Source organism: Epinephelus lanceolatus, chromosome 18 (assembly GCF_041903045.1).
Source record: "Epinephelus lanceolatus isolate andai-2023 chromosome 18, ASM4190304v1, whole genome shotgun sequence".
Taxonomy (NCBI): Eukaryota; Metazoa; Chordata; class Actinopteri; order Perciformes; family Serranidae; genus Epinephelus; species Epinephelus lanceolatus.
In genome coordinates this window covers 34581972-34598956 of record NC_135751.1, presented here as the reverse complement: position 1 = coordinate 34598956, position 16985 = coordinate 34581972, and the positions used below count along the sequence as shown (strand labels likewise).

The 16985-nt window shown below is 43.1% G+C and overlaps 1 protein-coding gene across 1 annotated transcript; it reads right to left on the bottom strand.

The window, feature by feature from the left end:
• Positions 1-2548: 2548 nt before the first annotated feature.
• On the bottom strand, positions 2549-16985 carry farsa (phenylalanyl-tRNA synthetase subunit alpha). Its single transcript, XM_033643759.2, has 13 exons — positions 16796-16985; positions 15330-15467; positions 13368-13466; positions 13161-13279; positions 12093-12185; positions 11138-11266; positions 10778-10893; positions 10600-10684; positions 10419-10518; positions 8353-8521; positions 7995-8072; positions 4092-4206; positions 2549-3004 (listed from the first exon to the last, which is right to left on the bottom strand). The coding sequence occupies exons 1-13, from the start codon at positions 16940-16942 to the stop codon at positions 2899-2901; spliced, it is 1494 nt and encodes a 497-aa protein (XP_033499650.1). The 5' UTR covers positions 16943-16985; the 3' UTR covers positions 2549-2898.

The following is a 16985-nucleotide window of genomic DNA, read 5'->3' as shown; positions in this document are numbered from 1 at the left end:
GGATAAAAAAATACCTGTTTTAAAGTTATGCAGTCTTTTATTACACTATTTATGAATGACAAATTCAATCACACAAATTTTGAAAACAACCTTTTATATAACCTTTTACATAATAAACATTATAAAAGTTTCAAAAGCCTTTTCACCATATATAAAATGCCATAATTCCCTCTCTAATTTCTATTTTAAATTGCTGTGAAAACAAACATAATTTTTTTATTTAAACAGCTGTTTATTTGAGTTTCTAACCAAAACCTACATTTTACAAGATCACATTTGAATCACATTTCGCACATGAATACTTTAGTGTCTCATATTTTAAATTGCATTTTTCTGAGTAATTTCATGTGTACTGACATTTATAATGCATGGATATTTCTAAGTAGAATTTTTTTTTATCAATTCAACTTTATTGAATACATCATTTTTTTCCGTTTTATAAGTTGTAGAAAACAGATTTCACATTATAAAAATAATGAAACTTAATGCAACCTTTGTTAGCGGTTAGTTTTAGCCACTGGCTGCTAACAGCTAACGTTAATTAGCCGCTCTCCTGCTGGTGTCAATGTGGCTTTGTTGTTTATGATGTAGCATTATCAGGACAATGATAGAGTGTGTTCCCTGTCGTGTTGATTGTAAGTTCCCAGAGAATATCTCTGTTCATCCCAAACATGTTTTCTGTTGTCTCCGGGACGACAGGACAGCATTAGTCTCAAGGGGCCGCTTGCACAAAACACCTTAAGTTAAGATTTTGCTCCAGGTCCTGGTTGAGGTTTCCTCAAAGTAAAATCGGTTGCACAAAACACTCGTAAGTCTTCTCCCTAAGGTTTCCTGTTCACCTAAGTATTTGTTTATCCTTACACTTAAGGAATCCCTAGACCATTACACAAAAGACCTTATCAACTAAAGCAAGGTAAAAAAACAAAACCTTAAGGTACCTCTGACTCTGTCTTAACTGCAACATGGTGATATGGTGATAAATTAAAAAAACTAACACAGCCAGAGAAGAGTTTTCTGTGAGTTTTTCCCTAATGAAGGAAACCTTAAAGGGATTCTGTGCAACTGTTTAAGTCCCTCAGCTAAAGTGCCCTACTTAAGGAGAAAGCTTTGGGTGTTTTGTGCAACTGGTCCCTGCTTTTTAGCCTGAACAGTATTGTGACACAACAGAAACACATCTGCCACTACCATTGGTGAATATCATCTTATTTGCTGATAGACTAATCGCAGCAGTTAACAGGGTGAATTTCAAATGATACTGATGTTTGGCCGATAAATCAGTGCATCACTATTTTAAAAAATACTGAACTAAATTTTAATGCTGCTGATCGGCCTAAAAACACATTTAAAATGCAAAACAGGAGATTTTTCTTTATCCAAACCTTCTTTGGTCAGAAGTGAAATGATTCTGGGATGTTCTGTTCCTCTGCAGACTGAACCATGTCCAGCTAATATCATGTGGTCAGTTCTTGCAGCAAGAGCTTACTTTGTTAATATGATCACTGAACTGTCTCTGAACTGGAGTCTAAAGCAGTGAAATGAAGAAAACTTCATAAGACATCAACTGTATTAAACGTTCTATAAAATAAAATTGTAAATAAAAAAAAAGTGATAACATGATGAAGGATTACAGGGGATTAGATGTAAGTAAAGAAATAAGTATTTCAACATGTTTCCACTCCTAGATTTGTTCACACATCTTTAAAATGTCTATAAAACAGCATTAACATGTTAACACAGTGCCAGATATACAACTGTAAACATTTAAGGACAGGAGGTCGTTAAAGAAGGTCAGCTGTAATCCCACGTCCCAGGATTTACAAACGGAGCCACAGCTTCGTTTCCCTCACAGACACAACAAACCTACAACTAGATATAAAATGTCCAGTAATCACTTTGTAAAATTAGTCACATTCAAAAATCTTCCTGTTCCCCTACTGATTATGCTTCCTCTCTCTCGTTTCTACAGTTTGCTGTTGTCAGATCGTGAAAATGTTTCTCAACTAGCAGCAGGAAACCTATAATTAAATCATCACTTTTAGTTGTAGCGGTGCTGATTCCCCAGATTTCACCTAACTCTGCAGCGTTGGTGGTGAAAGCAAATTAATCTGTCCACACACCATTAAATCCTCCAAGACTTTCTTTTTACAATATAGAAACCATAGCTAGCCTTGCTGGAGAAACCTCGAGGCCACCGCTACTTTAGTCCAACAAAATTTAGAGGAAAAAGCACCAGGTCGTCGACATACGATGCACATTTTAGTTGATGGAACGTTAAAACGTGTTTTAATTTGATGTCTAGGCGGCACATTTTTACAAACTCTCCACCTCCTGATGACAAAGTCAGCTCGTGCACTATGTCACTTTAGAAATGTTAACATGATACATATGAAACGTACAACTGTAACATATCTGTGGTTTGCAGAAAGGTACAATACCAGCATTTTTTCTGGTGACTGGATAGAGCTGATGAACTGACTCTGGATAAGTACGTCAAACAACCCCATTTCAAAAAACCTATCTATCAACAAACACAGGAGTCACAGAGTGATGATATTTGGAAAAAACTTTTTATTGAACATTTGTCACAATCCAAAAGTCGTATTTTCCCTGTACAGGTGGGTCATCTGCTGTAGTAACTGGGGCAGGGTGATGTAAAGAAGAAATCTGTTCTTAGTATGTAACAAAGTTGAGACTCGTGCTGATGTTTTGTTCAGCAGCGGAGTATGACGTCCTCCTGTGTGTTACGGCCCTCTGAAGAAGAAAATCTGTCTGCTGCTTCAGACCAACTGGTTTTACTGGCCGAGCTCGGACTGGAGAGAATAACTAGAGTGAGACGTAGAAAAGAGGTATCCCAGGGGAAGGCAAGATGGGTCCATTCATAAAAATGTTGGAGGGACCTCAGGACTCAAGTCGACATACGGGGCTGTCGTAGACCATCTGTAGATTCACCTTGTGTCCCACCAGCTCTCTGATGTTGTTGATGCCGTACTTAATCATGGTGGGCCTGCGGGTCAGAGGAGAAGGCTCAGTGAGAGACTGAAGGGTTTGTGCTGTGTCTATTCCAGGTCTTTGGTGGGAGAGGAGGATTACTCTCTGTGGATTATGAGCCTTTCACAACTCACTCGCTCTGAAGTTATTAACCATGACAGTTGTCCTCAGTTAAAACTCAGATATGACCAGATTTAAACACAAAGTACTCTCCATAAAAAGCAGCAGCGTGACAATCAAAGACCCTCATGGTGAGGTTTAGTTTGAGACTATTCTAAAAATACTTTAAAAGACTGAAGTCTGACACCCTCACATCTTGACACAATGTGAGTTTTAAGTCACGGACTATAAGATTTAACAAAGACTGGGGATCTTGCAGGGCCTCTTCTTACAGCTACAACTACATTTCTTTTGAGATTTTTTTCCCATCCTGCTCCTGGTGGAAAATATTACACCAGACTCCCCTTAAGAAATATCACATATTAGCAGTTCCTTATGTGTCTGCAAATAAACACAACTCTAGAAACACCAGATAAAAGGCATTAGGTTAAACTAATCGATTCATCTGATTCAAATCAATCTTCATTTGAATGACCTGCTATTGATTCATTAAATCAGAGATCAATCTTCAATATACGCTTTTTCCCCCACGGATGTGTGAAGCTTTAACCCTGTTAATCTCATCAGTAATAAACAGGCTGCCGGCGCTAAATTATTACCAACCATAATCTTGGGAAGCTCCAAAATTACCATCTCTTTTATATGTAACTGCGAACATAATTCTAATATAATAATTCAAATGAATAATGTAACTAGTAAACTGAAATCAGTCATAAACAGGATTAATCCTCTTCAGACAAGAAACTTTAACATGTAAGATGTAGGTCAGAAAGATGTGAGCTCAGCAGCTGCACAGCGAGAGCACTGCTGATGTCTGCAGACTAGATCACACCTTTAATCCTTGAATGAAAAGAGATTAATAACAAGGGGAAGTTTGCACAGATGTGCTCCTGTTTTTCAAAATGCAGGTCACTTCTGAACCTGCCAAACTACTGAGCCCCTGAACGCAGCTTGTGGTTTCACAGTGAGTGTTGTGCGCTCACCTCTCCAGAGAAAGTCCCCAGGCGATTACGGACACGTCCTCAGGGAGCCCCATCGGCAGCAGCATCTCTGGTCTGAACACCCCCGAGTTTCCCACTTCAACCCACTTCTGTAGTCCTGTAGTGTGGACAGAAACAAATTATATTATACAGCTGGTGGAAAAAACACACCAAAAAATAGCAGAATGGCAGAGAGATGCTGATGATTAAAAGTTTTCAGGCCTGCAGATAAAAAGATACCAAAATAAATCATAGAACCTAGAAACATCCTCAAAATGCACGTACAGCCTTTAGGTGATCTTCACAGAATTGGATTGATGGACAAATGTATTCTTTCAACTCCTTTGTGCATTTGATCTACTTTGTTGAAGACGTTCAGGAGGAGCAATGCGGCTTCATCCTGGCCATGGAACAGTAAACCAGCTCTTAAACCCTTGTGGGACTGCTGGAGAGGTCATTGGAGTTTGCCCATCCAGTCTATATGTGTTTTGTGGACTTGGAGATGGCTTACGACCCTGTCCCCCAGGCATGTTTTTTCCCCCCTAGGATGGCGAAGGCAAGACCCGCCCGACTCTGCCTTACTCTGCCTCTGATTGACTTTCCCTGACATTCTTACACTAACCCTAACCAATCTCATTCCTCATGCCTAAACCTAACCAATCCAGCCAAAAAAGGCAATGACTACTAGCCAATCAGAGGGAGAGTAGGGTGAGCCATGCCTTCGCCATAGTAGGAAAAAAAATTAGCGTCCCCCAGGGAGTCTTATGGGAGTACTGCAGGATTGTGGGGTACTGGGGTTTGCTGATACAAGCCATCCGATCCCTGTATGACCAAAATGAAAGCTGTGTCCACATACTCTGCATACTACTCCACCAGGGTTGTCCCTTGTCACCGATCCTGTTTGTGATATTCATAGACAGGATCTCAAGGCATTGCTGGGGGGAGGAAGGAGTCCGGTTTGGGGACCTCAGAATTGCATCTCTGCTTTTTGCAGATGATGTGGTTCTGTTGGCTTTATTACACGATGACCTCCAGCAGGCACTGAGGTGGTTTGCAGCCGAGTGTGAAGTGGTTGGGATGAGAGTCAGTGCCTCTGAATCTGAGGCCATGGTTCTCTGGCGGAAACCAGTGGACTGCCTCCTCCAGGTTGGGAGAGAGTTACTGCCCCAAGCGAGGGAGTTTAAGTATCTCGGGATCTTGTTCACGAGTGAGGGTAGAATGGAGCGTGAGATGGATCTGCAGTTTGGCACAGCATCTGCAGTGACGCACTTGCTGTGCTGGACTGTCATAGTGAAGAAGGAGCTGAGCTGGAAGACAAAGCTTTTGATTTACTGGTCCATCTACGTCCCAACTCTCACCTATGGTCATGAGCTCTGGGTAGTGACCGTAAGAATGAGGTTGCAGATACAAGTGGCCAAAGTGAGTTTCCTCTGTGGGGTGTCTGGGTGGGCTCAGCTTTAGAGATAGGGTAAGGAGCTCGGACATGTGGAGGGAGCTCTGAGTGGAGACACTGCTCCTTGTTTAAAGGGGTCAGTTGAGGTGGTTCGGGCATCTGATCAGGATCCTCCTGGGCGCCTCCTGTTAGAGGTGTTCTGGGCAGGTCTCACTGGAAGGAGGCCTGGGGCAGAACCAGAACACACTGGAGGGATTATACATCTTGTCTGGCCTGGGAACGCCTTGGGGTCCTCCAAGAGGAGCTGGAAAGCGTTGCTGGGGAGAGGGATGTCTGGGGTTCTTTGCTTGGCCATATGGCCCACCCTTATTTGGCACACAGTATACTGGAGCAAGAAGCTGACAAATGTGCCTCCTTTTGCCATTGTGCCATTCGAATCAGAATCGATTTTGCTGTGTGAACTTGTTTGACAGGGTATGAATGTAACGGATACTTATTTATATGTAAACGTCCTGCACTCCAGCTTTACATATGTGAGTTACAGGTAGCATAACCTCACATGACATGAATTTAATCAGTGTCAAAAGCCGAGACGGCAGCTTCTGTGATCTCGTGATCTGCTTAGCTAGTCTCCATCAGCAGGAGGTTAGCTGAGGTTTCCTCCATCGTGACTGGATTTAGCTGCTGCCTGATTTAGTTGAAGAATAACAAGGTGGGATTTCCTAGCTGCCCCTTCATCAGGTCGATATTTTTCATTTACATATGACAGATTGAGGACATTCAGCTGTAGCTAACGCTCTGGAAACAGAACAGTGATGTTGTGTTCAAGAAGGCTCAGTCAAGGCAGCATCACTGCAGATGATAAAAACAGGATCAATAAGATAATCAGAAAGGCTGGCTCAGTGATCGGCCTAACTCCAGAGGTCACTTGAGGTCACTGTAGCAAAGCAACAAGGGCCAAACTGAAAATGTCTGCATTCAGTCAGCGACTCAGGATGCCTCAGTGTTCTTCTGAACCACTCAGAGGGTCTTCTGTTCCAGCAGCTGTCAGATTTTTAATGAACACTTTCAGATTAGGTCTCATCTGTTGATTATACACTCACCAGCCGCTTATTAGGTTCACCTGTTCAACTGCTTGTTAACGCAAACAGCTAATCAGCCAATCACATGGCAGCAGCTAGGCATGTAGACATGATGAAGACGACCTGCTGAAGTTCAAACTGAGCATCAGAATGGGGAAGAAAGGTGATTTAAGTGACTTTGAACTTGGCATGGTTGTTGGTGCCAGAAACTGGGATTTTCAGCACAACCATCTCTAGGGTTTACAGAGGATGGTCCCAAAAGAGAAAATATCCAGTGAGCCAAAATGTCTTGTTGATGCCAGAGGTCAGAGGAGAATGGCCAGACTGGTTCAAGATGATAGAAAGGCAACAGGAAGTCAAATAACCACTGGTTACAACCAAGGTCTGCAGAAGACCATCTCTGAAGCAACAACACCTTGTCCAACCTTGAAGCAGATGGGCTACAGCAGCAGAAGACCACACCAGGTGCCGCTCCTGTCAGCTAACAACAGGAAACTGAGGCTACAGTTCACACAGGCTCACCAAAACTGGACAATAGAAGATTGGAAAAACGTTGCCTGGTCTGATGAGTCTGGATTTCTGCTGCCACATTCAGATGGTAGGGTCAGAATTTAGCGTCATGGATCCATCCTGCCTTGTATCAACGCTTCAGGCTGCTGCTGGTGGTGTAATGGTGTGGGGGAGATGTTCTTAGTACCAACTGAGCATGGTTTAAACACCACAGCCTACCTGAGTATTGTTGCTGAGCGTGTCCATCCCTTTATGACCACAGTGTACCCATCTTCTGATGGCTACTTCCAGCAGGATAACGCACCATGTCACAAAGCTCACATCATCTCAAACTGGTTTCTTGAACATGACAATGAGTTCACTGTATCCAATGGCCTCCACAGTCACCAGATCTCAGTCCAATAGAGCACCTTTGGGATGTGCTGGAACGGGAGATTATCATCATGGATATGCAGCCGACAAATCTGCAGCAACTATGTGATGTCATCATGTCAATATGGACCAAAATCTCTGAGGAATGTTTCCAGCACCTTGTTGAATCTATGACACCAAGAATTAAGGCAGTTCTGGAAACAAAAGGGGTCCAACATGGCACTAGCAAGGTGTACCTAATAAAGTGGCCAGTGAGTGTATCTTGGTGTGTATCGGTGAGTTGCTCATGGTGGCCAGTGAGTTTCCTCAAGCTTTCTAATCTAATCTAATCTAATCTAATCTAATCTAATCTAATCTAATCTATCTCACAGCTATCTTTCACCTGATACAGATGTAAAAAAGATTCAGATCTGAGCTCATGTTTAATCTCATATAGTGTCACTGATTTTTGCCTTTGTAGAGCAGAGAGCCTTTAACTGTTTTAGAAAAAAAACATTTGGGCATCTCACCCAACTATTTATTAGACCATCTCGAGGGTCTGTACTGTACCTTCGTGGTAGCTGAACACTTCCATGCTGGGCTCTGTGTACGGGTTGTAGGCAGGCTTGAAGCGTAGTTTGGTGATTCCTAGAAAAAGACACAATAAAGGGAAGTTTGTGTGAAGGCAGACACAACCGAAAATATTATCACCACCTGTATTTCATGGCTTTGGTAAAACAGTCTAGCTCGCAGCCTCAGAGTAGCTGCCTGTTTAAAATAAATGCAACCACTAACTGATGTGTTATGACTGTGTGTATTTGCTTGTTTTACACAAACATCTAAAAGCATAACAACTCCTCAGAAACATCTGAACTGCCCTCATAAAACCCCTCAGCTGACTTCTTCAGTGTCTTGGAGCCCTGCTGACCTAGTTTAGTGAAGAACTGATGCAGGACTCCCATCAGGTCTCCCAGTGTGAGGCCGTAGTCGGCTACCACCCCCTCTATCTGGTGGAACTCGGCCAGATGGGTGGCGTCCAACGTCTCGTTCCTGAACACCCGGTCGATGGAGAAATACTTGACGGGGGTGAACTTCTCCTGGATGGGTTGACATGAGGGTGATGAGATGGAAAGAGGAGAACTTTATTCATAAACAACACATGTACGGTATATTGTAGTGATGCACAGGTCAGGGGTTTTAAAGGCCCGCACCAGTCCACCCCTCCAGACCCATGAACATATGCATTAATCAATGACTTGAACCCAACTTGTAAACCCGCAACCCACTGCTGAGAGTTTCTGGTTCCTACTTGCTGTGTCATTTCCAGTAAATATCACAATATAAGACGTGTCTTCTGTTGAAAAAGTACGAAGTATGTACGAAGACAGCAAGTGCACACCCATTTTGTAAATGGTTACAGCTTAAGTGTGATCTTGAATGAACAGCTGATAGGTACAGTGACCGCTGTGAGACAGGTTAGTTTAACCCTACTGATGATGTGTAGGTGAAATAGTAATCCTGCTCAGTACGAGAGGAACCACAGCTTCAGACATTTGGTGTATGTGCTTGGCTGAGGAGCCAATGGTGCGAAGCTACCATCTGTGGGATTATGACTGAACGCCTCTAAGTCAGAATCCCACCTAGACCTAACAATACCATAGCGCCATGGATCTTTGACTGGCCCTGGAGAACTGGCCTCGGTCAGTGACAAGAGCCATTTGTGAGAGAGCTGGGGTGCGGCTGGACGATAGTCGCCACTCTTCTATCTCGCACAGCATGTTTGTGGAGAACCTGGTGCTAAATCACTTGCAGACGACCTGATTCTGGGTCCGAGTTTCTTTTGGGGCAGCTGTGGCTCCGAGGTAGAGCGCAATGTGATCCCAAGCTCCTCTGGGCAAGATACTGAACCCCAAATTGCTCCCGATGGCTGTTCCTTCGGTGTGTTTGTGCGTGTGAATTGTTACTGAGTAGCAGGTGGCACCTTGTATGGTAGCCTCGGCCACCGCTGTGTGAATGTGACTCGTAGTGTAAACGTGCTTTGAGTGGTTGAAAGACTAAAAAAGTGCTACACAACTGCAGGTCCATTTACAGTAGTTTGTTTCCATGATGTTACAGGACTGATTCAGTGTGGACAGAGAGGCGCTTGCTGTCAGGACATGGTGTTAGGCCTACATATTTGCAGAGGGAAACATTTTTACAAGACATTATGACTGGAGAGATTTCACTATGTCGGACTTCAACAGTTTTTTCTGGTCAAAAGACGAATAACAGAGCCTGAGCACAGCAGAGCTGATGATAACACTGCATGTTGTGTCAGAGAGACGAAGACAGGGGGAAGAGAAGGTGGAATTTGGGTTGTTGGACAGTGTCTCTGAAAGTTATTAATAACTTACTCAGAATGCTGCTTTATCGCTTTAAGACCCGCCTGCCCGAAACCTGTGATATTTTCTAACAAGCTTACCAGAACCGCCTGACCTGCAAGTGGGCTGTGGGTCGAACCGCCTATCACTAGCACATACCCTATATGGTCAAAAGTACGTAGACGCCTGAACATTAGACCCACGTTACTGGTCAACGTCTCAGTCCAAAAGTATCCGCTGCTGTGACGCCTCCGCTCTTCTAGGAAGGACTTTAACAAGAGTTTGGAAACCGGCTGCAGGGATTTACTCCCTTTCAGTCACAAGAGCATTAGTGAGGTCAGCCAAGTGTCCTGGCTCGCAGCCCGCGCTGTAGTTCATCCAAAGGTGAATCCAAAAAGACAGCTGTGTGTTTACAGGGTAAGCCTTAAGATGCATTTAGGAAACAAGTGCTGGTTTCCTAAAAGAGGTAAAACAGGGTTCATACAGCTAAAGGCAACTGAGATTCAAGAAAGTTTTTTAATGCCACTGAGAATTAAATTCTAAATTAATTTTACAAAACTAGAATTACTGCCTCGTGGTTGTATGCCTCCTCCAGACCTCCTCCTCCAGTGTGTGCTCTGCATGTGGGACTCACCTGTTGTGCGAGTTTATACAACATGCGTGCGCTGACGGCTGTAGTGTGAGTGCGGAGGATGTTCTTCCGAGCCTCCTCTATCTTCCAGTCATATTTGTACCTGGGCGACGGCAGGATGTTAGATCACATCGTCACAGGCTTCATTCAGAGCAGATTAATTTAACGTGTGATTCTGTCTCACCCTTGGGAGCCGTAGCCTCCCTCTGAGTGGACCTTCTTCACTCTCTCCAGATAGTCCTGTGGGAACTCATGGGCGAGAGCTGGGTCTGAGAATAAAAAACATTTGGAGTAAAGATCATAAGTGACTTGGATATGACGAGATGCAGAGAGAGGAATGTACGAAACACACACGGCCTCACCAGACAGGAAGAAGGTGTCATGTGCGTCTCTGGCCGGGTGCTGCTGCGGCTGGAACAGGGAGTCGAAGTTCCAGAAGGAGCTCTCGATGAAGTTGTTGGTTGGCATCTCTGTGAAGCTACAGGAGGCAGACAGTTCAGTTTGTGTGGGCTCTTCTTTTTAATGTGTGTGTGTTAATATTACTGCAGTGCCAAAAGGTGTGGTGAAAAATTTTGGGTGCACCTAACTGAAAAGCAGGAGGAGGCTGATTAAAACGAACAGGGACATTTGACTCAGGACTGAGACGAAATAAAAAAAAAAGTAGCGAGCAAAATCAACACAAGTGTGTATTTTTTTTTACTCTGACATTTACATCCACTCACCCCATCTCCAGGAAGATCTGCCTGAACTGTGTCCGCACCTTCAGCAGTGGGTGAAGGTGGCCACAGTCCGGCGCCACGCCCATCGCCTCAAAGTTATAGGGCTTGAACTTCTTCTCTTTCCAGCTGCCACTGAAACACAAGCAGGTGAAAACAAGAGTTGTTACAGGAGGAGTTAAACAGGCAAACTACAGCACCCCTGCTTCTTTACAGTCAGCAGGATTTCCACGATACATTTTATTTGTTCCAAATCATTTGAGCATTTTTAATCTGCAGCGGAGATGATTCAGAGCATCAGATCTAGGATGAACACAAGAACAAACGTTTGAGGTATTTGGGAAGAAGGAACATCTGCTGCTTTTAGCTAAATCCGCTCTGTGATATGAGTTCATGGGAACCTTTTCATTTTAATACCTCATGCTCAGCTGTATTATGAGCATGAGGTATTTATCCTTGTTTTTTAATTCTCACAGAGACAGTGGCTGCTACAGATCGCCTAAAACTTTCGCTAACATATGTTTAGATGACAATTATAAATGTAAAATGAGAAATCAAAAGCACCTGTGTGTTTGCATAGCTGGTTTAACTTCTAATGAGAAAAGCATCACAAAACAGAGGAAGGTCATCTTTAACAAGACCATTAAGAACCTTGAATTTCAACGACAGAATTTCTGACACACTTAACATCTTCCAGGACTCACATATCTCGTCCTTATGTGGCCGACATGTCAGTCTAAATCAAACATTTGCTTTCACTAAGTCATGTTTTTATTAATCACGGTTATTTTGTCCCGCCCTGCCTTTAGGACAAAGTCCACATCTTTGGACGTGTCCCCTTTTAATGGGCGGAGTTTTCTCTGTGTCCTCTGTCTGACGCCCTGCACACCGTCACACACAAACGCACGGAGGAGGGCAGACGGGACACAAATGAGACTAATTAAGAAGCAGCTGTACTCACTTGGCGATCATCTCAGGAGTGAGCTCCGTCTCCTGTTTGGTGATGGTGGTGCTGAAGGAGCTGCCCTTAGTGATCCAGTACGACTTCACCGTCCTGAACACAGAAAGAAAAATCACTTGACATTGACGGTGGCTTCATGTTAGAGGTGATGGTCCGGGTATCACTGGATAATTCATAATTCATTTGTAATTTAAAAGCAAAACAAACCAGTTCTTGTTTTTCATTTTAAACCAAAAACAAAAAAACAAGAGAGCAGAGCCACTTTTCCTTTTTTGTTGCAGAATCAAATTAGATTTGTGGTGCTGAATTTAATGCATGACACAGTTCTTTACATAATAAATCTGCTCCTGACAGTTTTTCTGTAACTCCTCACATGAATGTGAATAAAGGCCATGTGTGTATGTGTGTATTTCTGTGGCATATTTGGTTTCTTGTTTTTCATTCTCAGTGGTCACTATTTCCTGATCAAATCTTCCCCCAGGAGAAATATGCTCGGTTATATCAGCTCGGTACATCTGCACTCTGGCTGCCAGTTTATGAGAGATTTCTGAGTAAGAGGATTTTGGAAGGAAATGCAGCCTGGTATCAATCCAGAGTTTATTTTAGTAGGTTAACACCAAAACCCAAAGTGCATTCATCCTTGTGCGTTCTCCATGCTCCTTTTTCCCCAGGCTTATCAGACCTGGACGTTACTAAAATCAAATTACATCTTGCACAGGAACAATGTCTACTAGGACAATTTATGTGTTTGAGTTGATTATATGAAAATGGAAATATTCCAGTCTTAATCCCATTAACAAAACGCCGTCTGCCACCGTCTGATGAAATGTTGGCCACCATCAGCTCTCACAGACGCCAAGAACCGATCCCGTATTTCTGCCAAACTCTGGTCTCATGAGGAGTTTGATAACGAACGCTGGCAACAGGAGCAGGACATATCGGAACAATTACAATCACTCCTCCAGTTCAGTTTCAGATTTGACCCCAACCTCATGCTGACTGAAGGAAACCACACCAAACCTTCTGCTGCCACCTATTGGTAGACGCAGGTACATGACAACCACTCACACTTCAGACAGCAGCTTCCTCTTCTTCAGCTCATTCTTCTCTTTCTCCTCCAGCTCAGAGGTGTTTCCTTTCTGCACCAGCAGCAGCTTCTCTCTGACCTGGTCCTCTATGCTCTCCACCTGGGGACCGACACAACCACACTGTCACACACACCTCATTCAGACTGATAAAGACCAGTAAAGATAACAGAGCTGACTTAACACGTACAGTCCTGAATATCCTCGGGCCGCCCTCGTATGCTTTGTCCAATCTGATCCACTTGTTGGACATGGCCTTGCTGAAGCCGATCTTCCCGAAGGACAGTTTCTGCACGGAGATAAACACATTAAACATTTAGAATCACATGTGAAAGGACATTAAAGGCACCTTGTAAGGAGAGATATAGATTCTTATTAACCACTCATATTTTAAAAACCGGATATAAACCTCTTCCGCTCCCCTCCTCCTCACCATGAACCCATTTTTGTCTTTTTTAGGAGGGACAGTGGATGTTTAGGGGGACACAGCAGGTTAACAGTATATGCCACACAAAAGTGGTGAAGAATAATTTAAGATTAATTTAAGATGCAGCTCAGCAATGTGCGTTAGGTTTTTCCAATCACAGCTATGTCATACACATTGTGTTTTGGTTAGGTGCTGATTCAGAATAAAGAGAGTGTATCTGGTTTTAGATCACGAAGATAGAAGTAAATGTTGTCCATTTCCATGCTTAATTATGTCTCATAATTTTACCATTCTTTATACATATTTGGTGCCAAATAAGAAACCAAGACCTTGCGGAACACCGTAGCAAAATCAATGCTGTGATTTGACGTCAAAACCATTATGACATTTGGAGATTTCTGTAAGAACTGCATTTTTCAGCTACTGGATTCTGGAGGCTTCTAAAAAACTCCCTTATTTTCGATATGCCTATGAAAGCCAACCATCCACAGAATGCCCGAGGTCTCTTGTTTGTGGTTGTAAAGTTTCATGAGACTGCGATTATCCTTCAGGTCACAATAGGTCATTTTATACAGTGAGGTCAAGTTTAAAAAAATACAAGGTCTCCCTAGGAGGACATGAATGCTATAGGGACTAATATCATCACACATGATTAATCTGACCTCAATGAATCCACAAGAGTCTCAGCTTTCCAGTCAGACCCAATTTGTGCAATTTCAAGACTGTTTAAGGACCCAATATGCAGAAATATATATGTACAATAGGCCAAAATAACACGTTTGTACAGCATGAGAAAAACCACATGGCACAAAGTGGGCATGTCTGTTAAGCTGAGACTTGTGGTTACCCACAGAACCCATTGTCATTCAGATATCTTGAAGTGAGAGGTTGAGGGACCCCTGTGAATGTGGCAATGCTAGTTTTACCTTTGCCTAAATTTAGCCCAACTTTGGACCCAAATTAATCAGTATCTTAACTCCAGCTTTAAAGCTCAGTCTGCTACAGCCTCTGACAGACAGCAATGTCAGCCAAGGACACTGTAGTGCTCGCAGAGTGGAGGAGGTTAAAAGATAAAACTTGTGGCTGTAAACAAATGTTTCCACTCTGACTTCATTATTTCTTATCCAGTATCATAACTCCGTGCTAGACTTGTATTTTCTAACAAACTCGGGAGGGAGAAAGTGACAATGAATAAAGGATAAGTAGCATAAAATTAATTACTTTAACTATGAGTTATGCTGCGTTATATCTTTAAAAAAAAAAGGGGAGAAAAATCTGGGTTTCAAATTAATATTCTTCCAATTTGGAGAGAAGAACGAGCACTTGTTTTAATGTAACAGAATGCAGCAAACATATAAATGTGGACAGCTTGTGTTACATCCCTCCGCCACTAAAAGGCAACAGACCACAGATTTATCCAGCAAATCTGGATATCAATTTTCATTATTGATTAATTCGACAATTCTTGCATTTCATTTATTGTTTTGCCTGTAAAAATAGTGGAAAGAAGTCTGTTTAATGTCCTACAGACCGAGATGAACTCTCAGTGAAACACAAAATCCAAACATATGCACTTCACATGAGGCCTGTTTAAATAAATACTTGGGAGTTCTTTTAAGAGCAGCTACTCTTCCTTTTTGTGTTCACACCTGATCAAACCAGGCTGAATGTTTCCACCAGTGTCAGCCCAGCAGGTGATGCGTCACAACCTCCTGTATCACTCACCATGAGGTCACTCTGTGCCAGACCCTCCAGCGGGATGGAGCTGAAGACCCGGGCTTCATGGCTGCCCTGCTCGGCTATCTCTCTGCCCTCATCCGTCAGCTCCCAGTGCTTAGAGGAGCGCAGCTCGGCTGAGATCAACTGGACGGACAGCGGAGAGAAAACATGTAAATGGAAATGTACCACATTTAAAATGTTACTTAAATGAAAGTGTGTAGTATAATAAGGAGTGTAACAGTACATCAGTATGAACTGATATATCAACGCAATGTTCAATGATCCAATACCATTGACGCCAGGTGAAAACATCACTACATATCGCCATCTTTGCAATTCCCATAGGTGCTAGGCTAACGGCCCCCCCTCTGACATGCCAAACAGCATTGAAGAAACATTGATTTGTAACATGAAAAAGCTTTATTATGTGTTTTTACTGGTTTAAATCACTGGGTCTGTTTGTTTTAGGGATTAAGAGACCTCTACAGATAATTCGGCTCCCAGTTAACACCTCCTGAACGTTTGGATCTTAGAGTTGGAGTTATTAGAGAAAAAAGGTGAGCACAGATTAGCAGGTGCTCGGCTGGCAACCTGTCTCCCAATGTGCCAAACAGCATTTGAGAAACACAGATTTGTAATATGAAACTGCTTTACTCAATGTTTTACTGGTTTAAATCAACAGCTCTATTTATTTTGGAGAGGAAGAGACCTCTGTGGATTATTTGGCTCCCTGTCAAAACCTCCTGAACATCTGAATCTTAAGTTACCAAAGAAAGGGTGAGAAAAGGTGAGCACATATTAGCAGGTGCTGGGCTAACAGGCGATCTGTGATGAGCCAAACATCATTGAAGAAACACTGATTTATAACGTTAATCTGCTTTATTTAGTGTTTTTACTGGTTTGTATCACCTGTCGTGTTTGTTATGGAGAGGAAGAGACCTCTGCGGATAATTCGGCTACTAGTAAAAACCTCCTGAACACAGAAGGAGTTCTAACCAGGAGAAGTTTCATCGGCAATCCTCACCTCTTGCTGCCACTAATTCCCCCTCAATCTTACACACTGTTCATTTAATTTGAGCCGTAACTAGTAACTAAAGCTGTCAGATAAATGCTGTTGAGTATCAAGTAAATATATGTGTCAGAAATGTTGCGGAGTAGATGCAGAAAGTGGCATAAGCAGAAAGTACAACCACCTCAAACTTGTCCTTAAATACAGCACAGAGTAAATGTACTTCGCTTCACTCCATCACTACTGTCAGCTCATTTAACAGAGTTAATATTCACTCTAACTGGGTAAATGAATCGTGCTGTACTTTGTTACTCAGTCTACTAAACCTGTCTCGTCTGTCCCAACAGGTTTGACTGACATCTCTCGTCTCTTTAAAACTGTCGTTATTGCATCAGTCACACTCAATGAACACTGTTGACGGTGACAGTCGGACTTCCGCCGCCTCTCAGCCCGGGAAACTCACGTCTCCGAGAGCCTGCAGACTCTTCACGGCTCCGACGATGACCTGGTGGTCCAACCCGAGGCTGTTCGCCACCTCCAGGCTGTCGACGCCGTCGTCCACCTTCTCAATCCGCCGCAGAAGCGTCTCCACCACACCGGTATCCGCCATGCTGGTGCCCTGCGAAGCCCGAAAGAGGCCGGATGTGACGTTG